Genomic DNA, 22,262 nt, shown 5'->3' with positions numbered 1-22,262 from the left:
TTGAGAATTGACATTTAGTGAGGGGTTGGCAAGCTTGGTGCAAGGCAGACCTGGGTCAAATACGTATTTGTTTTGGATTCAAATACTTGATGACCAGAAGGCGGGGTTTGCACTTTTTGAGAGTATTTCATTGGTTCCAATACACCGGACAAGATCAGATAGCGTAGAAAAGTATTTGAATCCAAAACAAATATGTATTTTTACCCAGGTCTGGTGCAAGCATAAGTAAGTGCCATTCTATTACCCTGCTCAGTAGATTTGCCTGCAGATTTTCTGAAAAACTGGTCACTACATGTGATGGACAAGAAAAAGGACCAATGAGAAAGACGTTCTCTCTCAGGGATCAGTCGCATGCTGTGTAATCCCCTCCCTGAGCTGGTCCCGGTGTCCTGCAGTGCCTGCTGGGATGAAAAACTGGTACTCATTCCCACGGTCCTCGCCGCGCTTCACTAATACCGTGTCCGTCTGTCCGGCAGCATGACGGCTCTGCGCAGCTGTGTCCGAGGCCTGCTTTGCTTTAGCCTAGGTCTTAATGCTTGCTCAACAGAACCCGCGGATGCTAAGACGGAACCTGTGGATGCAGAGCTGAAGGCTCCTGTAGATGCTGAGCAGGCCCCTGTAGATGCTGAGCAAGCACCTGTAGCTAATGGGGAAGCCCCCGTAGATGCTGAACAGGGCCCTGTAGCTAATGGGGAAGCCCCTGTAGATGCTGAGCAAGCCCCTGTAGCTAATGGAGAAGCCCCTGTAGATGCAGAACCAGCTCCTGTAGCTCCAGAACCAGCCCCTGTTGTGGCAGAACCAGCCCCTGTAGCTGCAGAACCAGCCCCTGTAGCTGCAGAACCAGCCCCTGTAGCTGCAGAACCAGCCCCTGTAGCTCCAGAACCAGCCCCTGTAGCGGCAGAACCAGCTCCTGTAGCTCCAGAACCAGCCCCTGTAGCTGCAAAACCAGCTCCTGTAGCTCCAGAACCAGCCCCTGTAGCTGCTGAACCAGCCCCTGCAGATGCTAAGAAGAAACTTCCTTTCGCCGCTAAAAAGAAGCTTCCTGTAGCTACTAAAAAGAAAGTGACCGTAGATACTAAGCAGAAGCTTCCTGTAGCTACTAAAAAGAAGGTGCCTGTAGATGACACAAAGCAGAAGCTTCCCGTAGCTGCTGAGCAGAAGCTTCCTGTAGATGCTGAGCAGGCCCCTGTAGCTGCTGAACCAGCCCCTGTAGCTGCTGAACCAGCCCCTGTAGCTGCTGAACCAGCCCCTGTGGCTGCTGAATCAGCGCCTGCAGATGTTGAGCAGAAGCTTCCTGTAGATGCTGAACTGACCCCGAGCAAACCCACTGACGCTGGTAAGCAAATCCCAACCGCAAAGGTGTGGCTGTGAAATTTTTAATTTGTTTATTTATTTTTGCATGCGTTCTATTCACCTTCAACAAGTTAAGTTCAAAGTTCGTCCACTTAAAAACCAATCGCGGAGCTCCCTATCTAGTGAGACTTTACGGCTTTACGGATAAGATTTACCTGCGTGATTCGTCGCACATCGGTGACCCCCTCCGGTTGCCCGCCAGCCTGCTCTTTTGACACTGACCCCGCCATTAAGCACTACCCCACCACAACATCCAGAAAAAACGTTCAGACGAAGGAGGTCCCTCCCGACTGACACCGCGACTAAATTAAAACCTCGCTTTTTTCCTGGTATAATAATTCTGTCACTTTTGACTTTTCTTCCACAGCCCCTGCGTCAGCTTATGTTTGACCTTCTGAATATAGCCGGTGTAACCTCACACTCTCACATGTCAACGCTTTTGAAATATATGCCCCGCACCTGCAAACAGACACTATGATAACATGACCTCATTCATATCTGTCCACTTGCAGCAGGTTCCCTGGGGTAAGTCTGCAAGTAGAGCAGCACAGCAGTCACATGAAATGCACTCCACGTTATATTGGAATGTGTTTTTATTCTTTTATTTTTGTATTTCAATGTGTGTGTGTGTGTTTTAAAAATTATCACATAGCTAACGGGTTGACCATTGTGATCATTTGGAGTGGTTCTCCTAAATGTAATTGCTCCTTCCACTCTGGGTGAAAATGAAAGATAATGGAATGAGTGAGATGAGTACCCCGACGCTCACAAGCGACTGTGGCTGAACAGGAACTGTGTGTGCAGGAACTCCATGCGTGAGAGCGAACTTCCTGTGGGTGCGTGTGTCTTTGGCAGTGGCTGAAAAGTGTGTGGTCTGGTCTTTGTAATGTACAAGCAAGCCTTGTCCCAAACAGAGCGGTCCCCGCTGAAGGTGGAGGTGGAACCAGTTATTGTGGTTACCCCGTCTCAAGGTGTGTGTGTGTGTGTGTGTGTGTGTGTGTGTCCGTGTACTTGTCCGCTACCCCTCTGTGTGGAGCAAATAGGCTGCAATTAGCCACTTATCAGCAGGAGTAGAGGGGTGCTTCTATGCTTGGAAGACCCCAGTCACCTGAGATATCACACATTTGCAGTCATCGTATCCCCCTTTAGCAAGGGGGAGATATAAATCTTGAGCAGTACTTTGAAATCACTTTATAGCAGGACTGATATTACCTCATAAACAGAACTGATACATCAGTCTTTAGTTGGACCGAGATGTCAGCCTTTAGCAGTACTGAGATATCAGTCTTTAGCAGAACTGGGATATCAACCTTTAGCAGTACTGAGATATCAACCTTTTGCAGGGCTGAGATAGCAATCTTTAGCAGTACTAAGATATCAGTCTTTTGCAGGGCTGAGATAGCAATCTTTAGCAGTACTGAGATATCAACATTTTGCAGGGCTGAGATAGCAATCTTTAGCAGTACTGAGATATCAACATTTTGCAGGGCTGAGATAGCAATCTTTAGCAGTACTGAGATATCAGTCTTTAATTTGACTGAAAGACGTCAGTCTTTAGCAGAACTGAGATTACCTCGCCAGCAGACCTGATGTTACACAGACAGTATTCACAGATAATACAATGTGAGTTCCAATCAATTCCATTTAAATTGAATCAATTTAGGAAATTAAAAATGGCCATAGATCATTATGGGCACTTGTGATTCCATTAATTGAATTGATTGAATTGAATTGAAATGGAATTGACCAAAGCCTGGAATGTTATCCTCCACGAACCCTTTGAAAAGTAGATTTTTTTAGAATGTTTTTTTTTTCTTCTAAATTCTAAGTCAGTGTTCTAGAACACTGCTGATTCTAATTACCAGTAGCGATTGTGACATCAGCATTAGAATGTTCAGTTAAGAACATTCTAATCACATGTCATGTGACCATGCAGTACACCTGAAAGGGTTGAGGCTGATAACATTGCACTTTCTCTGCTCCTGGGGGGCAGAGGGCAGTGGCTTTCCCGTGCCAGCAGAGGGGACATTGTGCTTTCCCCGTGTGAACCCCGTGATGTCATCTGCCGTGTCATCTGTGACGTCACCCGGCTGGTCCATCTCACACACCGCATCCACCATCCGCCGCCGCGCGGGCACCTCTGTGTCGCGTCTGTCCGTGTGCTCGCGCGCGCTCCCTGCCGTGCGCGTCGCGTCCCCCTTGTCGCGCTTCCCCGTCCCTCGCACGCCGCGTCTCGCGCGCTTGCTTGCTGCCGCCGCTTTGTCGCCGGCTCAGCTTCTGTGTCCGTCGTGCCTTTGTTGCAGATGTCGCGGACGATGACGCTGCCAGAACCTCATCGCCGCAGCTTCCGACAGGTTGGTCGCTTTTGGTCGCAATCCCGTCACCGGGCCCATCCTCCACGCAGGCACTGTTGCCACGGAAACCGCATCAGTGTCCTAGGCCGCGCTAAAAAAAAAAAAAAAGCCGGTTGTCGGTGCATTGTTACAGAGGGTTTGCGGGCTAAGGTCCTCCTGCATAGTGTTGGGATAGTTCTTCTGTGCACGTTCTTCCCCTTCCAATTTCACGGGACAGTTCACCAATGGGACAGGCTAATTGGGCATTCAGACAAATGGAGGGTGTTTACTGAAGACTCCTGGGCTACTCTGAGGGTACCCCCCCCTGCATTCCTTTTCAGAATAAGCTTTCTAATCAGCTTTCAAATCAAAGCCATGTACGCGTATGTGCAATAATCTTACATATGTGTTTCGTGTTTTCCATGTCTGTGCACAATGTCAAAAATAAAAAATGTAGTCGGTCTTCTATACAGGACCTTTATATGCTAACAACGTCATATAAAGGGGCATGTAAGACAGCACGTGTAGTACGTGTGTACACATACATTACATACGTGAGATGTATGTCCACTGCACATACTACTTGTGATGCATATATGTTTGTACCATGTTTGTAGCGTATATGTTAGATTAACTTCCAAGGTAACCTGGTTTCAGACTGTATCACTGTTGTGGATACAGTATATTGGTATTTATATTTTGATCTGTTGTCATGTTGTTGTTCCACAGTGAAAAAAACTGTAATTAATCATGGAAAAAGCATAATAATTTGCCACTTCAAAGGCAGCACAATTGGTGACTAAAAATACAAATTAGTCTCAATAGCAATGCTCAAAATACCACTTTTAGTATTAACGTTCCAAAAATGCAAATTGGCCTCATCGTACTAGTTTTGGCTCAGAGACTGTGGAAGCTTCATGTGCCCGTTGCATGGATGGGGGGAGCATACGTGTATGTGCGCATACGTGCTCATGTGCGTGCGATGTGTGCGCGCGTGCGTGCGTGCGTGCGTGCGTGTGTGCGGACCTGCGTGCGATGGCTTTCGCTTTGTGCTTTCCTCCTGCAACATAACGTGTCCTGTACGTTTGTCTTTGTCTCCGCTCAGATGATAGCGTCTCCCGCGCAGCCCAAGGAAGGAAGGACTCAGGTAATGCTGCGAACGCTACGCTACGGCGCTAACTCTGACGGGAGGCGCGGGCGCGAGCAGGGAGAACGGGTGTTCTCCCCCTTGTCCTCCGCCGACTCCTACCGGTCGGTTCGGCTGCCCGCGGGCCGCCCCCGTGGGCCGCCCCGGATCGCGGAGCGAAAGGGAATCAGGGGCCGACAACGGGGTCACGTCAGAAGAGAGCTAGCCCGCGGTATTTTAGGTTACCGAAAGTTAATAATAATAATAATAATAATAATAATAATAATAATAATAGCTGGGAACTGAAATGGTGGGCACACAAACCGTGTCCTCGGAGCCGTCGGCCTGAAAGACGGAGGTAGAGAGGTGTGGCACAGAAGACCTGCACTGAGGTAGAGAGGCGGTAGACTTGCGGAAGACTGGAAGACTTGTGGAAGCAGAGGCTTTGCGGAGGACTCGCCGGGATGGAGGCAGGCTGGAAGGCTCACTGAAGAGAGAGCTGGCCTGAAAGGACTCGCGTTGAAAGACGGAAACGTTTCGCATCTTTCGCTTTCCCGAGGTGCAAAAAAGTTGACCGAAAATGGATGTTACCTCTCAAGTGACATCGCTCTGATAGACGTGAAGGATGGCGCCGATGTTGCCTCAGTGTTGTTTGCATTGTTCCCTGCTTTTCATGTCGACGGATTGCTTAATTCATGTGTGCAAATGTGCTTGGTCTATAGGGTCTATGTGTGTGCTTGCATCTGTGTGTATGTTCTAGCTGAGAGAATGTGTGTGTGTGTGTTTGTGTGTGTGTGTGTGTGTGTGTTTTTTTTCTCAGGTGGGTAGTATTTGGTGTGTGTGTTTGCATCTGTGTGTATGTTGAGAGAAGAGAATGTGTGTGTGTGTGTGTGTTTTTTCTCAGGTGGGTAGTATTTGATGTGTGTGTGTGTGTTTGCATCTGTGTGTATGTTCTAGCTGAAAGAATATGTGTGTGTGTGTGTTTTTTCTCAGGTGGGTAGTATTTGGTGTGTGTGTGTGTGTGTGTGTGTTTTTTTTTCTCAGGTGGGTAGTATTTGGTATGCGTGTGTGTGTGTTTTTTCTCAGGTGGGTAGTATTTGGTGTGTGTGTGTTTTTTCTCAGGTGGGTAGTATTTGGTGTGTGTGTGTGTGTTCTTTCTCAGGTGGGTAGTATTTGGTGTGCGTGTGCGCGCGCGCGTGCCTTCTCTCTGGTCACATGGCGTGCGTGTCTGTTGCAAACGCAGTGTGGTCCCTGGGAGAGGGCCAGCCTCCGGAGGACGCCGACAAGCAGCAGAACAACTCGGAGCTCTCCACCCTGCTGATCGAGAAGCCCCAGGGCGGCTCCATCACCGTGGGTGAGCGCTCCGGGGCGTGGCGCTACCCACTGACCGCATGCTCCATGACATTACCATTACAGGCATTTAGCAGACGCTCTTATCCAGAGCACACAACTTTTTTACACAGCATTTACACAGCATCCATTTATAGAGCACTTATAAATACTGAAGTAGTGCAGGTTAAGTACCTTACTCGAAGGTACAATGACGGTGTCCGAACCAGGAATCGAACCTACAACATTTAGGTTGCAAGACCAGTTCCTTACCCATTACTATACAACCAAATGGCTACAGGCTACAAGGTATTCTTCCAAAAGGGTCAAACACCTGTCGCTCATGCAGAAATTAGCTTGCCTGTGGGGGGGGGGGGTCGATTGTATGTCAGTGAGTCGCGGTGCTGATACGCTGTGACCACTAGGGGGGGACATCACGTTCGTTGCGAAGGTGGAGGCCAAGGACCTGCTGAGGAAGCCCACCATTAAGTGGTTCAAAGGGAAGTGGATGGACCTGGCCAGCAAGACCGGCAAGCACCTGCAGCTGAAGGAGAGCTTCGACCGGCAGACCAAGGCAAGGGCCTGGCGCAGCCTCCACGAGACTCAAATGCTTCATCGCCTCAAAAACAACCCGCATTTTTAAACCTGCGTTCTAAATTTGAATTCAATCGGACAGTAGTTACGCTAGTTCCTCCCTGCCCCTGTTGATAAATGGTTCGCTTTCTCTTCCGCTGAAAATAGGGCCCCTTCCTGTTCCGCGGTTAAACGGTTCCCTTTCCTGTCCGATGGAAAAATATGTCCCTTCCTGTCCGACTGAAAAATATGTCCCTTCCTGTCCAACTGAAAAATATGTCCCTTCCTGTCCCACTGAGATACCGGTCCCTTCCTGTCCCACTGAATTCCGTTTAATCGCCTGCAGATCCACACTTTCGAGATGCACATCATCAAGGCCAAAGAAAACTACGCTGGGAACTACAGGTGCGAGGTCACCTGCAAGGACAAGTTCGACAGCTGCTCCTTCGATTTGGAGGTCAAAGGTGAAGGCTTCTCTCTGCGGCGACGAAATCGAGGACGTTTCATCCGGCAGAAACAGGAAGTGATAAACACCCACAATGCTCTCTTTCAGAGGCTGCAGATGCCTCTTCAGCCATGGATATCCGATCAGCTTTTAAGAGGAGGTGAGAGGATTCGTACGAATGAAACCTGTATCCTTTCCGCTCCCGGAAGCAGTCCAAGAACCTGCAGTCCACGCAAACTGTGCCATTGTTTTACGGATTTGGATCATGTGGACTTTTGTGGTTTTGTTCAGTGGGGTGTTTTTGTCTTATTATGGAAAGCCTACCAGAAGGATTATTTTATTTTTTAAAAATAAGGCTGGTAGAAGCCATTTACATCATGAATATGTTATAATCTGTAATATGTATAATTTCAGTTCAAGTCAATTGTGTCAAAATGTATATTTTTGTATAGATGTGTATACATTTGTGTTAGTATATTTCTATGGTGTTGTCGTCATTTTAAGGGACCAATGAAACAGTATGTTATTGGGGGAAATCTCATGAGGCTGAGTGCCTCCATTCGTAATGAGCGAGTAGGAAGGCTTCATACTGTACACAGTAAAATGCCCAGTGTTAATTCAACTCTGACAGAGTACATGTGGTCATGTGAGTGGGGAGTGGAACCATATGTACGCTGTAAGAGTTCATTTAACACTGGACATTTTACTGTGTACATTTTGTTATAATGTACACAATGTACATTTTGTTTCTGCTATAAATTTCCTTGTAAAGGTCTACTATGGTCACGCATGAAACACATGCTAATGGTTTGGATAGAGCAGTGACATCACGTTTGAGCTTAACGTTGTTCTGCAAACTGTGTAAATACTGTGGAAATTTACAGCAGTTGGCTGCATAAGGGATATTAACAAACCAACCAACACAAATGGTGTTGAAATGTTTCTAAGGCCAACACTTGCATTTGGAACTTCCTTTCTGAAAGCAACGCAAAACATCTCAGCTTCTGCGTGATGTTCTCACAACATGGCGGCAGCACTGGGGCAGGGCTCGAACATTCCTGCGGTGTTGCTGAAATGTTGTCGGAACGTACCGTTACGTGCGAGCTGGGATCGCTCTCGATTGGCCCCTTGCATAAACCCTTTCGTTTGCATCCTGTTGTCAAGGAAACAAAGCAAACGGTGTTTCTGTAAGCCTCAATCAAGCATTAGTCTCACAGAACTGCAGAGGAACCTATTTAGTTCTGTGGACAGTCTGGACCTAATGCTGTGTCGACTGCATTCAGTTGTGCATTGCTTTTGTAGCATTGTTAGCCCAGTTTCAGTTTCTGTGTCATTAACACCTTTGAATTTCTTCTTGTTGACAACAGCAATGAAGGACAAGAAGACGCAGGCGAGCTTGACTTTAGTGGTCTCCTTAAACGTAGGTGAGAATAACGGCGCCCCCTAGAGGACGGAGGCCTTTTTATCGCTTCTACACACCACTGCCAATGGCCGCTTGACCTCCAGCTGGTTTTTGACATAGTTTTTTAAAAAATTTTTTTTAGTGATTGAGTTTCTTTTTTCCAAAATCTTCTGAATTGCTGATATTTAGTGTGTTAATTTGAACACGTTCTTGACATTGAGGTATTGTGTGCGAATCTTTGCAGTACATTCAGAGAACAATATGTTTTAATCTGTTCGTAAATCTACAGTACTTAAGTGAGAACAGGAAATGAATTGTCATTGTATTGTGCATTAAGCCTTGCTAAGATTTCTGCATTTCTACATTGGGGGGTTAAAGCAGTCTGTTTTTGCCAGCAGCAACAGGACCAACAGATGACATTACTTATTCAATATTTAGTTCTGATAATGTACACATAAAAAGACACACTTGGCATTCAAAGGGAAGGACAAACTGTTTTTTTGCAGTTAGATTCCATGCAGTGACACCTGTATTTGCGCTTGTCTCTTCTGTTTTTGCATTCAGAATGAACAGGTTAGTAAAGCGAATGAGTATTTAAAACACTTAGACCTTACCGAGGGTAAGTGGCACAATCCTGTAGTCTCACTGCAACTACAGGAAAGTGAACGAAATCAGAGTGTTGGCCTACAGCCGGGTAACACTTCATTTAAAACGCAACATTTATAAACGTTTCATTAAGCGACAGTTAATAAACAGTTTATAAATGATGTCGTAAAATAGTGTTACCCGCTACGCTGTCGTCGTAGCTGTGAAGGTAAAACCCTTGTACCACAGTCTGTTAGCCTGAGTGTTCTTTGATGCACTTGGTTCAAGCAACCCCGTATTTTTCTCCGGGTTGCTTGCCTCGATGCCTTCCGACATCGAGAATCGTTTCCGAAAGGAGTGTAGGGAAATCTCCGAGCGATTCCGATCGATCGATTTCCACACCGCCGACTAACTGTCTTGCGTCTGGACGACTAATTTCCACGCCGCGGGGTGAGACGACGAGCACGGCCACGCCCCGGCTTCGGAGGCCACTCGAGCAATGGATACCAGGGTGAGGCACCCACGTGCCTCAGAGCCAGGCCGTGCTTGGCGGGCCTTGGTGCAATGTATTTGTGAGATTAAGGTGACTGAACTGTCCAATAAATCTGCCAGCCATAGGAATGACAGTACAAAAGTGTTGTTATGATCTCTGGCAAATACTCAAACGGAAGATGCGTGCTCTCGTCTAAGATGCTTGATAGAATTTAGAGACGTTTTTATTATCATTTTCTTTGCTAAACGTGCCACCAAACTGTAATATTTTGACCTTGGTTGACACAAAATTGCAAAAACTTTCTTTACAGAAGAGAACATTGAATATGAAGTCAGTGCTCATTACATTACATTAGCGTCACACTCTTCACAACAAATTTTCACTTCCTGTTTCCTGTAGTAGGACTGACACTGCCTGTTGCTCCTGATTGCTACCGCACTGTAAGTGGGCATCGCCATAGTGACTGCAGAACAGGGGACAGTTTAGGCGCAGTGTGTGATATGTCACTCCATACGGTCACGTGACCAAACCAGAGGACAGGTAGAGTAAAGACTACGCCCATCCCTCTGTGCGACACGTTCTGAGGAACCCCCGGAAACAAAAGCCGCTGCAGAAAACAGTTCCCTATAAAAAATTAAAAAAAACCAGCCCCCAGAGAAGCTGTAGAATCCTCTCCCAAGTAAAGATACCAGTCTCAGACTCACTTTCGAGACCAGTACCAGGTCATTTAAAAACACCAGCGTCAGACAAGACACGCAGCACAGATTAAAAACGATTAAAAATCACTGGCTGCCAGATTCAAGTGCAGCCTATTGGTCGTAAATGACGGCGGTCACAGATTCGTAGTCTGCTCACACGAAAAAAAAACCGCCCGGTTCCTCAGAACGCGTCGCGAACGCCTCTCCAGCGCCCCCCCGCCCTAACACCCCACCCCGCCCCACCCCACACCAGGGAGCCGAAGCACCAGGAGGAGGCCCCGCAGGTGGACGTTTGGGAGATCCTGAAGCACGCCAAGCCCTGCGACTACGAGAAGATCGCCTTCGAGTACGGCATCACGGACCTGAGGGGGCTGCTCAAGAGGCTGAAGAAGACCAAGAAGGTGGAGAAGAAAAGCGAAGGTGCCGACGCGTTTTTTAACGAAACACTTCAGTCCGTGCTTTCTTTTGCTTTTCGTTAGTATGCGGGTTGTACTCCACGCCTTGTAAAAAATCCAGCACGGTCCAGCCCGACTCCTGGCATCCATTACCTGACCCGTCCATGTCGCCTCACACGCTTAAACAGACATTCCCCCAGGGAGCGAGCCACGCCCTGGCCGGATCTGCGCCCGTTCCGGGCTGACCCCATCAGGCCCAGAGTCGGCGCAGATCCGGCCCGGAGCCGCTCGCTATCTGGGGTCCCAACATTCACAGCTTGCACGTTTTCCGGCGGCACAGTAAACCGACACCACAAAGTGGCGAAACCCTGGAAAACCGTCACTGCACAACTGTTCAATACTGAAGGTTACACATAAATACAAGGACGGGATATGGTACAGAGAGTAAACGGTAATGAATTTCTTTTCTCACAGACACATCGATCCCCGCCACATGCGCTCTGTTTTGGTCGGGCACATAACCAGACACCACAAATCGACAAGAAACTCTGACCTTCACCTGCCAATTTCGCAATAAGCGTCACATAATTGCAACGGCGGTGACATGGACGTGAGGTAAACCGGCAGGTACTGCATTTTCTCTTCCAAAGACCCTCGATACAGTGAATGCCTCTTGTTTTGTTTTTTGAAGCGTTCGCCAAGAAGTTGGATCCGGCCTACCAGGCCGACAAAGGCGGGAAGATCCGGATGGTGGTAGACCTGGCCGACCCCACCGTGGAGCTGAAGTGGTACAAGAACGGCCAGGAGATCCGGCCATCGCCCAAGTAGGCCCCGCCCCCTTTCATTTTTTTGTCCTACATCGTTTCTTCGTTTACTGACTTCACTGTTTCCTCTCTCCAGTTTGTCATGGATGAAAAACATTTTTTGGGGACGAGGGGGGTCCCCATTTGTGGGGGGGGTCTTCCTGTCAAAATGGTTTTCATTTATGGTTGGATCCCCTCTGTTGGGAATCTGGTGTTTTGTTGTTGAGTTTGTTGAGTTTTTCATCGTTGTTCTTAATCCTGTGAGCAGGAAAATGGTGGTACCTCTCTTATAGGCATTTAACCTAGCTCTGTAGCTTCACTCTCAAAAAAGGGTGCGTTAACATCCAACATACCTTTTGGGTTACTACTTCTGTCTTACTTTCAACAGCTTTTGTGTGAAAGTCACTGCTTTTGTGTTACAAATATACAATTGATATGTTGCAAAGGGAGACATTTCAACAAACTGTTGAAGGTAACACAAAATGTGTCGTCCTTAACTAGATACGGAAGTGTGTTTAAAAAAAAGGACACGTTATCTGTTGTTTTTTGACGCATCTGTTTTGAGAGTGTGGTATTATTACAGGGCAACATGCTTCCTGCATGTTACCAGTGCCTTTACGGGGCCATTGTGGGGAGGTTAAAGCCATCTGGGAGGTTACTGCAGTTTTCCGTTACCTGATCTCTGGTGGCATACGTTTCCCAGGATTCCCTGTCCTCTCTGTTTGATCTCTTTTGTTGTTTGCTATGTGGCTAATGGCTCTTCCAGTCTGCTCCAGGCATGATGTCACTCTGTCCCTGTATCCTCTATGTCTGTCATGCATTGCCATGGTGACTCGTCCTCTCTGCCATAACCTCCACCCCCCTCCGTGACACGCCCCCCTGTTCCGGCTCCTCTGCCGAACCCAAGTTCAAGGAAGTAAGTCCACCGGGCCACGCTGCTACTTCTGGACTGGTTCTCGCCTCCTCTGTACAAGAATGTTGGTCATTTGGGGGCATGTTTCTGGAATCTGGTCCTTCAGCACTCTCTGGGGGGGGGGCATGTTCATCCTCTGTGCTCAATAACAAAGTTACAGAGAATGGAGGCCCCGCCTCCTGGCCAGTAACCTAGTTACTGAAGCAGGAGCCCAAACCCCTATGCTCAGTAACTTGGTTACTACTGCAGAGGCCCCGCCTCTGTGGTCAGTTACTAGGGTTACTGGGGCATTAGCCCTGCAGATGTGCCACCCAGATTCTGGAATATGCCCTCAGAAACTGTTTGCACGCGGTGGATGTTGCTATGGACATTGTGAGTGTGTGTGTGTGTGTGTGCGTGTGTGTGTGTGTGTGTGTAGGGGGGAGGGTGTGTGATAGGTGCTGGATTCTTGGCAGCAATTGTGGTGGATCCAGGTGAGGTCTGGGTCGAGCTAGTACGAAAATACGCCAAAGACTGAGATAAACTAGTGTGGGTGAGGTTCTGAGGTTCTGCTCTGAAACCGCAAGGACATGAATCAGGTTTAATCCCAAGTCTTTCATTTCATCAGTCTGACCTCTGAGTCTTAACTTAACTTCATCAGAATTTCACCAGTTAAAACACTACCCAGCTCTCGCATGCGTAGGGTTTCGGTGCTTATTTTAGCTTGTGCGGACTCCGTACAGTAGCCGCCATAGTGCCGGGACAGTGCAGCAAGCTGCCTATATTCTCGCCGTCTAGCTGTGATCTTGATGTGAGGCGGCAGCGGCAATGCGGCGGCCTGACTGTCGGGTTCCCTCCACAGGTACATATTTGAGCACAAGGGCACCCAAAGGATCATGATCATCAACAACTGCAACAGTTCGGACGATGCCGCCTATTCCGTCTCCGCCGGAAACGAGAAGTGCTCAACGGAGCTGTTTGTGAAAGGTACTGCCACCTGGCCAATAAGAGTGGGGTGTTTGCCGAAGGCGCCGCCTCCCAACCAATCGGAGTATGGTGTTTGTAGAAGGCGCCGCCTCCCATCCAGTGATATTGGCCATGCTATTGCCATGCTCTCTGTTGTTCCATCCTGATGAGGCCACCGTCTTTCCCTGGCAGAGTTACCGGTGACCGTAACCAAAGAGTTGACAGATGTTTCTACAACAGTGAACGAGCGAATTGAGTTGGAATGTGAAGTGTCTGAAGCAGGAGCTCAAGTGAAATGGTACGTATTTCTCTTCTTGGCTTGTATTCCCAGCTGTCTGCGTGGTTCTGAGGGTGTGGTTGCTGTGTTCTTGTCTGTGTGGTTCTGAGGGTGTGGTTGCTGTGTTCTTGTCTGTGTGGTTCTGAGGGTGTGGTTGCTGTGTTTCTGTCTGTGTGGTTCTGAGGTGTGTTTCTGTGTGTGGTTCTGAGGGTGTGGTTGCTGTGTTTCTGTCTGTGTGGTTCTGAGGGTGTGGTTGCTGTGTTTCTGTGTGTGGTTCTGAGGGTGTGGTTGCTGTGTTCTTGTCTGTGTGGTTCTGAGGGTGTGGTTGCTGTGTTTCTGTGTGTGGTTCTGAGGGTGTGGTTGCTGTGTTTCTGTGTGTGGTTCTGAGCGAGTGGGCTTTGTTTCTTCCTTTAGGCTTAAGAATGGTGTGGAAGTTCCAACCGGGGTGCGGTCACGGTACCGCGTGAAGTGTGACGGGACCAAGCACTTCCTGATCATCGAGGACGCCTCGTTGGAGGACAAGGGAACCTACTCCATCATGGCCTCCGGGGGCACCAGCGAGGCCAAAATTAAGGTGGACCGTAAGTTCCTTCCCCCCGCCGTCTACGCTGGTCCAGATCCACGCGCATTCGCAGAGCCGTTCTGGGTTGACCTCTCTCTCCCTCTCTGTCTCTTCTCCGCTTTCTCTCCCTCTCCCCTCCTCTTCCTCCTCCTCCTCAGTGAAGCCGCTGAAGATTTTTCAGGACCTCACTGACCAGACGGTTCGTCTGGGGCAGCCCCTCAAGCTGCACTGCGAGATCTCCCCGGGGAACGTCGCCGGCAACTGGTACAAGAACGGCCAGCTGCTCCAGCCCAGCGACCGCGTGAACATCCTGCACAGGGCCAAGTGGGTTGCTCTCCCAGCCAATCGGAGGCCGCAGTCGGTGTTCCTCGGCCAATCGGCCGCTCTTTTCCCCGTGACCGAATCCCTTCTCTCTTTCTCTCGCTGTGTTTTGTTGCCACAGGAACCACAGGCTAGAGATAGCAGCTGCCACGATCCACGATGCTGGGGAGTACACGTTTGTGCTGGAGGGGTATACTGACGGCCTCGCTTGCAAAGTCAACATCATAGGTACGGCACCGACGCCGCAGCACGGACGTGATGGTACTGATCTACAGTACCGATCCAGTAGCTACTAGCACAGAAGAGAAACAACCCCATGAGCAAAAGCCAAAATCTAGATGTCTAGAAGGGCGGAAATTTAGGCTGAGAGACGTTATCACATAAACAGACTAGGTTAACCCCAATATAGCACAGGTTTTTAGCCTGGCTACATCCTAGTCGGCTTAGAAAACCTTCACTTTTGTAGCCGAGTTTTCACATGTTTCACCAAATTCTCACCACAAAAATGTTCACTGGGAAAAGAGATTAACAGAGATGGATATTTTGATCCCCCCCCCTCCAGATCCCCCTAGGGTGCACCTCGAGAGCCTGAACTTCCCCGACAACACCGTGACCATCGTGGCAGGAAACAAGCTGCGCGTGGAGGTCCCCATCACTGGAGAACCCATACCCAGGGTGGTGTGGACGAAGGGGGAGAGGGTGAGAGTGATTGTGTGTGGGGCTAAGGGGAGTGAGTAGCTCAGTCTAGTTTAGCCTGATCCTGGGGGACCCCTGTGTATGCTAGCTTTCGTTCCAACTACAACTGCAGTCCCAGGATTTTAGCAATTGGTAAGTTTTCTTAATTAGATGCTTTTCGTGCTTAGAGGGATCATTTACCCTCTTTAGCCACAGTTTGTCAGAAACAGCTGCGCATGCCACGAAGAATAAAAGTCCCATGTCTACATTGTGCTTATTGTGCCATTTGCAAACAACTACAGAAAAAGAGGTAAAAAAATTTTAGCCGATGAAATTAAAGACTGAGGTGAATCAGTAGGCTCCTAACTTGTGAAAGTGTGCACACTTGGCCACTGAAACTAACCATTCGGTAGATAACAAAGAATTCAAAGATAAAACAAATGCTAAAGATTCCAAACCTGCATTGTTGACAATAATATTTAAAGAAAAAAAATTATGAAAGAACCCAAACGCATGTGTTCAACAACCTTAATTGAACAAGAGATCGAGTTGTAACAGAAGCCAGCATACACAGGGTCTCCCCGGACCGAGGTTGAGAACCACCGACGTGGTACGATGGCGGTAAATGGGAAGAGCGCGGCGGAGGAGATCGCTGTTCCCCAGGCTGCTTAACTGTCCGCTCGCGGGCCTCGTTTCAAAGGTGATCCTGGAGACTGGGAATCGGATTCGGGCAGAGACGTTCGCCGACTGCACCAGCCTCACCATCGACGTGGCGGAGCGGGAGGACACGGGGAACTACAACATCGTGCTGCAGAACGAGGCGGGGGAGGACAAGGCCACCATCAAAGTCAAGGTCGTGGGTATGAATCGGAGCCGATGCCAGGGGTCACGGGTATGAGTCTCGGTGCTGATATCGGAGAAGTGTAAAGGAGTTTCGGTGCCGATATCAGGGCCATGTAAAGGAGTCTCAGTGCTGATATCAGAGCCATGTAAAGGAGTCTCAGAGCTGATATCAGAGCCATGTAAAGGAGTCTCAGAGCTGATATCAGAGCCATGTAAAGGAGTCTCAGAGCTGATATCAGAGGAGTGTAAAGGAGTCTCAGTGCTGATATCAGTATAGTGTAAAGGAGTGTCAGAGCTGATATCAGAGTAGTGTAAAGGAGTTTCGGTGCCGATATCAGGGCCATGTAAAGGAGTCTCAGTGCTGATATCAGAGCCATGTAAAGGAGTCTCGGTGCTGATATCAGAGAAGTGTAAAGGAGTTTCAGTGCCGATATCAGGGCCATGTAAAGGAGTCTCAGTGCTGATATCAGAGCCATGTAAAGGAGTCTCAGAGCTGATATCAGAGGAGTGTAAAGGAGTCTCAGTGCTGATATCAGTGTAGTGTAAAGGAGTCTCAGAGCTGATATCAGAGGAGTGTAAAGGAGTCTCAGTGCTGATATCAGAGTAGTGTAAAGGAGTCTCAGTGCTGATATCAGTGTAGTGTAAAGGAGTCTCAGAGCTGATATCAGAGTAGTGTAAAGGAGTCTCAGAGCTGATATCAGAGGAGTGTAAAGGAGTCTCAGTGCTGATATCAGAGCCATGTAAAGGAGTCTCAGAGCTGATATCAGAGCCATGTAAAGGAGTCTCAGAGCTGATATCAGAGGAGTGTAAAGGAGTCTCAGAGCTGATATCAGAGTAGTGTAAAGGAGGTTCAGTGCTGATATCAGGTTGTGGGTACAGAAATGTTCTCTTCTCCTTCAGACATTCCTGACCCCCCTGAGCCCCCAATAATAACTGAGATTGGAGGAGACTGGTGCTCAATGATCTGGGAACCCCCCATCTATGATGGAGCATCACCTATCTTAGGTATGCAATGTGTGTGTGTGTGTGTTGCAGCAGCCTGTGTGATTTACCTCAATGTATGAGTGTATTGTAGGTGAGTGTGTTTGTGTATGTTATTGATCTTTGTTTATAATGTATATGCACTGTACTGTTTGCTTGTGATATAAAATTGTTATATAATTTGTTGTGTGTGTAGAGAAAAATTATGCTTTAAAAATGTTTTCATGTACGTCGCTGTGACGTTATAAATTTTGTTTGTGTTTATGCATGTAGTAAATGCAACACTGTGGATAATATAATTGTGTGTGTGTGTGTTCACTGCAGGGTACTTCATTGAGAGGAAGAAGAAGCAGAGCTCCAGGTGGATGAGGCTGAACTTTGACCTTTGCGTAGAGACCACCTTTGTGCCCAAGAAGATGATCGAGGGGGTTCCCTACGAGGTTCGAGTGTCTGCCGTGAACGCCATCGGCCCGTCTCGCCCCAGCGAACCCTCCAAGTCGTTCGTGCCCCTGGGTTAGTACCTATTGCCCTCATTGAAAGTGTTTCCATAGTGATTCTGCACAGGGGCCTCCTAAAATACACTCATCCCCCATTCGCCCGCAGCGGTGACCAGCGAGCCCACCATGCTGGTGGTTGATGATGTCACGGACGACACGGTGACGATTAAATGGCGGCCCCCGGAGACCATTGGCGCCGCAGGGCTGGACGGGTACACCGTGGAGTACTGCCTTGAAGGGAGTAAGCAGGCCGCCATTCCCAGCTGCAAGGACAGCGCTGATCCGATTGGCCAATCACAGCCACATGATACAGGACAGAATGTTTCTCGATAGAGCATTAGCGATCATTGTGTTGGGTTTTCATTCGCCACACTTCTGATGGAACAGTTGAATTTTGCTTTAATTGCTTTTACAAATCTGGCGAAGATCTTTGCTTTGAGTAGGACAGACGAGATCCAGGGTAACAGCCACAAGGGGTGGGACAAATTGAATTATGGGTAATGACCCTTGGTGTGATCTGACCCACAGCGGAGGACTGGATCATGGCTAACAAGGAGCTGATTGACAAAACCAGGTACACAATCAAGGGGTTGACCCCCGAGACCAAGATTAAAGTGAGGGTGAAGGCAGTCAATGCAGCAGGAGCCAGCGAACCCCGGACTCTCCAAACCGCTATCCTGGTCAAAGAGGTCGTAGGTGAGCTCCCGCCCCACCCAAAAAACACTTACAGGTCAACGCCAAGGTGCCACCCGTGGCATTACTGAGACATGTGACACGCTTGCAAACATGCACTGGCCCTTGAAACACAGCGTGAGAATTCGGTTGACCTTTCACCTTTTACCTCCGACCCCTGCAGAAAATCCTAAGATCCGTCTGCCGAGGCACCTGAAGCAGACTTACACTCGCAAGGTTGGAGAGGTCGTTAATCTAGTCGTACCCTTCCAGGTAAGGCAATGTTGCAGGTGAAGTTTTACATTTTGGTGGCTCTTATTGTGAAAAAATAGACACCTGTGTCTTGTTTGCCTCTTCCTGCATGGGTGTAACTCGAGCGGGGCTGGGCTAACTTTCCATACCGAAGCAGTAATATTGTGAGAGAGTCGGAATCATTAGCCTGTTCTCCAAAGGCCTTCTCGCAATTCATTGTTGGTTGCTAGGGGAAACCACGGCCCAAGGTCACCTGGACGAAGGAGGGGAAGGAAGTGGATCACACGCAGGTGAACATCCGCAACACGGACTGCGACAGCATCATCTTCATCCGCAAAGCGGAGAGGAAGCACTCGGGGAATTATGAGATGACTGTGAAGGTGGAGAACTTTGTGGACACCGCCATCTTGGACATACAGATCGTGGGTGAGTCCATCTTCGGCAAGGCGGTCAGATAGCCAATACTGCAGACCTGAGCAAATTGGAAAGGCTTACATACTTTGCCTGGCTGACTTTGCCCCCGCCACAGACCTCCCCGGACCCCCGAGCACCGTGAAGATTGCGGATGTGTGGTGGGAGAATGTATTTCTGGAATGGACCCCCCCAAAGGACAATGGCAACGCTGCAATAACAGGATACACCATCCAGAAGGCTGACAAGAAGACTATGGTGTGTTTGTGTGTGTCTGCTCAGTGGTATATCTTTCTCTCTGTCACGGGGTTGGTATATGTTTGTGTGTAACAGAACTTGTGTATGTCCCTGTGTAACAGAAATGGTGTATGTCTCTCTATGTAACAGGAGTGATAGAAGTCTCTCTGTGTAACAGGAGTGGCATATGTCTCTCTGTGTAACAGGAGTGGTGTATGTCTTTGGTGTAACAGGAGTGGCATATGTCTCTCTGTGTAACAGGAGTGGTGTATGTCTTCGGTGTAACAGGAGTGGTGTATGTCTCTGTAACAGGAGCGGTGTATGTCTTCTGTGTAACAGGAGTGGTGTATGTCTCTCTGTGTAACAGGAGTGGTATACGTATCTGGAGCACTACCACCGCAACTGCATCACCGTCTCAGACCTGGTGGTGGGTAACGAGTACTTCTTCCGCGTGTTCTCGGAGAACATGTGCGGCCTGAGCGAGACCGCCACGGCAACCAAGGACAGCGCGTTCATCGCCAAGGAGGGTACGGCCTACTCCTATTGGGCGGGGAGGGGAGGGGAGGGGGGGGGGGCGTGGTCAGGCTAGTCGGCCGACCAATCCTGGCTCCCGGTGGGGATTACTCAGGGACTCCACCTTCTCTTTTCCAGGCCTCAACGTGAAGGCTCCGGACTTCAAGGATCACGACTTCAACGAGGCCCCTCAGTTCACTCAGCCGCTGGTCAACACCTTCGCCATCGCCGGGTACAACACCACGCTCAACTGCAGCGTCCGCGCCAACCCCCGGGTATTGCGCGCCACCTCACTCTGCTTCTCTAAAATACCCGGCTACTCGAGAACGCGTAGAGCAGTTCTCCAACCCAAACCTGTGCCAGCTTGTGCTTTACAAGGCAGGGAATCAAAAAACAGAATTAACTTTGGTGGTATTTATTATGGTTTTTATTTCTTTTCTTTTTTTTTTGTTTACGGTTTTCTTAAGGAAAAGATTTGGACGAATTGACAGAGTTTAAGCTTCATTTACGCTTTAAGCATTTTTTATTTTTTTTTAAAGTTAGCATAGTTTTAAGTTCGGATAGTTAACTTGCATTTAAGGCGCTTTGGCGATGGTTAGCATACACGCTTGCTGGCCTGGGAGTGTTTGTAGCCAGGCCCCGAAACGGCAGCAGGCTCAGCGACGTCCTCTCGCGCAAGAGCGTCGGCTTTAGCGCGCGAGGAGGACGCTCCCCGTTTGAGGCACGCCGTGTAGCATTTTGCGCCTTTGTCGTCCCCCCCCTCCTCCCCCCCCGCCCCGGCCACAGCCCAAGGTGCAGTGGATGAAGAACAAGATGATCATCGTGGACGACCCGCGCTACCGCATGTTCAGCAACCAGGGCGTGTGCAGCCTGGAGATCCGCAAGCCCAGCCCCTTCGACGGCGGCATGTACTCCTGCAAGGCCGTCAACACCCTGGGCGAGGCGCAGGTGGAGTGCAAGCTGGAGGTCAAAGGTCAGTGTCGGGTGTGGCGGCCCGCCCCCGGGGGCGCTAACCTATATAAGGAGCCGTGGGGAAACGTCGTGGAAGGCCTCCGTGGTCCAGCTTAACTGGGATGGTCCCTGTCAAATATTTTACGTTCTGAAATTAGGCTTACACAACGGGATGCACCCCCTGTGAGTTTTTGGGGCCTTGTTTTCCGCGTGGCTGGACGTTATCAGGGCCCGGCCCGGCCCACAATCCCCCACGTGCCTCAGCGAGTAAACCTTCCAAGCTGAGTCTAAACACCAAGCGCTCTCACATCTAGTGAAACAAACTCGAGATTAGCGGGCCTAGCGTTACAAAGCTAAAGAGAATTACCCGAGGTTGCTGAGTATATTCTTGCTGATGACTTTTGTCTCGAGGAAGAGTCGCTCTAAACTCCTCCCAGTTGCCAGTCTGTTTTACATGCATCGAATCGGCAAAACACAAGAAGGTGAGACCTTCATAAAGCACAATTTCTATCACATTTGCAGCATACTGGCACAAAAAATGAACTGATTAAATTAACAACTCTCACATCCACTCCATGTTCAGATCAGTGCAGCCGCCTTCTTTGTGTGGATGAATTTGGTTGAACTATAATCCTGCCGCAACAGAAATGGTGATTCGTTACACGCTGTGATTAAAACAAGTATGGATGCGTGCTGCCCTACAGCTCACAGAGTGAAAGCAAGGAACCGGCCTCTCCTCACACAGCAGATGCCTCACCCTATTTTCTCTGTCCAACTAAGACCTTTCCCAAGGTTTATTTTGTGGGTGCTTGAATCACATTCCCTTATTATCTGTTTCCTGTGATGTGCAGTCTATTTTGTCTTTTGTTTTGATGTCCTGACACCACTGATGTGTTTCATGTTTTTTAAAAAAAAGAATGTTTTAAGAAGGGTCTAGTTGAACTTTGACCTGCTCCATATTTGACCCCTTTTTTGTGAACACTGAGCATTAACCATTCATGTATCCTGAACGTGCGTGCAAGCCATTAGCAATGACATCATAGTCGTGTGACATATGTATAATCTAACTGCTGCATTCCTCCTCTCACCCTTAGCCAACTGCAGCCTCTTTAACGTACCCGCAGTCCACCACAGAACCCTAAACATACTCAAACTCCCACAATCCACCACAGTGCCATCAGCACTCTGAATCCCGTAGTCCACCATTGATCTTTCGACACTCACACTGCCACAAAATGGCTCTGTTTCCTAATGTCATTCACAATCCCAGTCTCCCTTAGTCTCTCTAGGTGCATGAATATATTCTGTTGTCTAAGATTTGGAATCGGTATCCTCTCATTGATGTGTGCCCGGGAATATGAATAACTCCATTATGTCAGGTATGATAGCTACTAAAAAAACATGAAATCCCTCAAAATGCTTATTTCTACCTGTAACATGGCTTTAACACTTGGTTAGTGTGGTCTACCCCCCACCCCTCCCAAAAACAGACCTTACGCCCCCCCCCCCCCCTCCCAAAAACAGGCCTTACCCATTCCTGTAAAATCTGTTAACCCGTCTTCTCTTCTCTCCCCTCAGTCACCCTGGAGTGAATGTGTGTTCTCATCCAAGGTAAGCTTTCATATGGATTAGGCATATGAAGCTTATGTCATCCATTCTGTGTAATCAGCCATTGTT

The 22,262-nt window shown here is 48.7% G+C and overlaps 1 protein-coding gene across 6 annotated transcripts in view; it reads left to right on the top strand.

Moving 5' to 3' along the window:
- The window catches only part of LOC135245508 (myosin-binding protein C, slow-type-like), a 34,724-nt gene that overhangs the window by 10,275 nt on the left and 2,187 nt on the right, over positions 1-22,262 (top strand). The window contains exons 4-32 of one of the 6 annotated variants that reach the window (XM_064318586.1): positions 548-1,336; positions 2,268-2,324; positions 3,657-3,707; positions 4,792-4,833; positions 6,056-6,166; positions 6,567-6,715; positions 7,061-7,178; positions 7,268-7,319; positions 8,527-8,583; positions 10,591-10,757; positions 11,424-11,556; positions 12,443-12,451; positions 13,290-13,414; positions 13,586-13,691; positions 14,085-14,251; positions 14,391-14,556; positions 14,675-14,781; positions 15,116-15,252; positions 15,929-16,088; positions 16,972-17,076; positions 17,377-17,565; positions 17,656-17,790; positions 18,078-18,245; positions 18,406-18,494; positions 18,704-18,899; positions 19,003-19,142; positions 19,489-19,648; positions 19,773-19,909; positions 20,421-20,607. In XM_064318586.1, the coding sequence (XP_064174656.1) occupies positions 548-1,336; positions 2,268-2,324; positions 3,657-3,707; positions 4,792-4,833; positions 6,056-6,166; positions 6,567-6,715; positions 7,061-7,178; positions 7,268-7,319; positions 8,527-8,583; positions 10,591-10,757; positions 11,424-11,556; positions 12,443-12,451; positions 13,290-13,414; positions 13,586-13,691; positions 14,085-14,251; positions 14,391-14,556; positions 14,675-14,781; positions 15,116-15,252; positions 15,929-16,088; positions 16,972-17,076; positions 17,377-17,565; positions 17,656-17,790; positions 18,078-18,245; positions 18,406-18,494; positions 18,704-18,899; positions 19,003-19,142; positions 19,489-19,648; positions 19,773-19,909; positions 20,421-20,607 (4,209 nt within the window). The remainder of the gene's footprint in view (positions 1-547; positions 1,337-2,267; positions 2,325-3,656; positions 3,708-4,791; positions 4,834-6,055; positions 6,167-6,566; positions 6,716-7,060; positions 7,179-7,267; positions 7,320-8,526; positions 8,584-10,590; positions 10,758-11,423; positions 11,557-12,442; positions 12,452-13,289; positions 13,415-13,585; positions 13,692-14,084; positions 14,252-14,390; positions 14,557-14,674; positions 14,782-15,115; positions 15,253-15,928; positions 16,089-16,971; positions 17,077-17,376; positions 17,566-17,655; positions 17,791-18,077; positions 18,246-18,405; positions 18,495-18,703; positions 18,900-19,002; positions 19,143-19,488; positions 19,649-19,772; positions 19,910-20,420; positions 20,608-22,262) is intronic. The other 5 variants (XM_064318588.1, XM_064318587.1, XM_064318590.1 and 2 more) reach the window with 5 other exon arrangements.

The sequence above is a fragment of the Anguilla rostrata genome, chromosome 19 (assembly GCF_018555375.3).
Source record: "Anguilla rostrata isolate EN2019 chromosome 19, ASM1855537v3, whole genome shotgun sequence".
Lineage (NCBI taxonomy): Eukaryota > Metazoa > Chordata > Actinopteri > Anguilliformes > Anguillidae > Anguilla > Anguilla rostrata.
The sequence above is the reverse complement of the archived record's forward strand: the minus strand, read 5'-3'. Positions and strand labels throughout refer to the sequence as shown.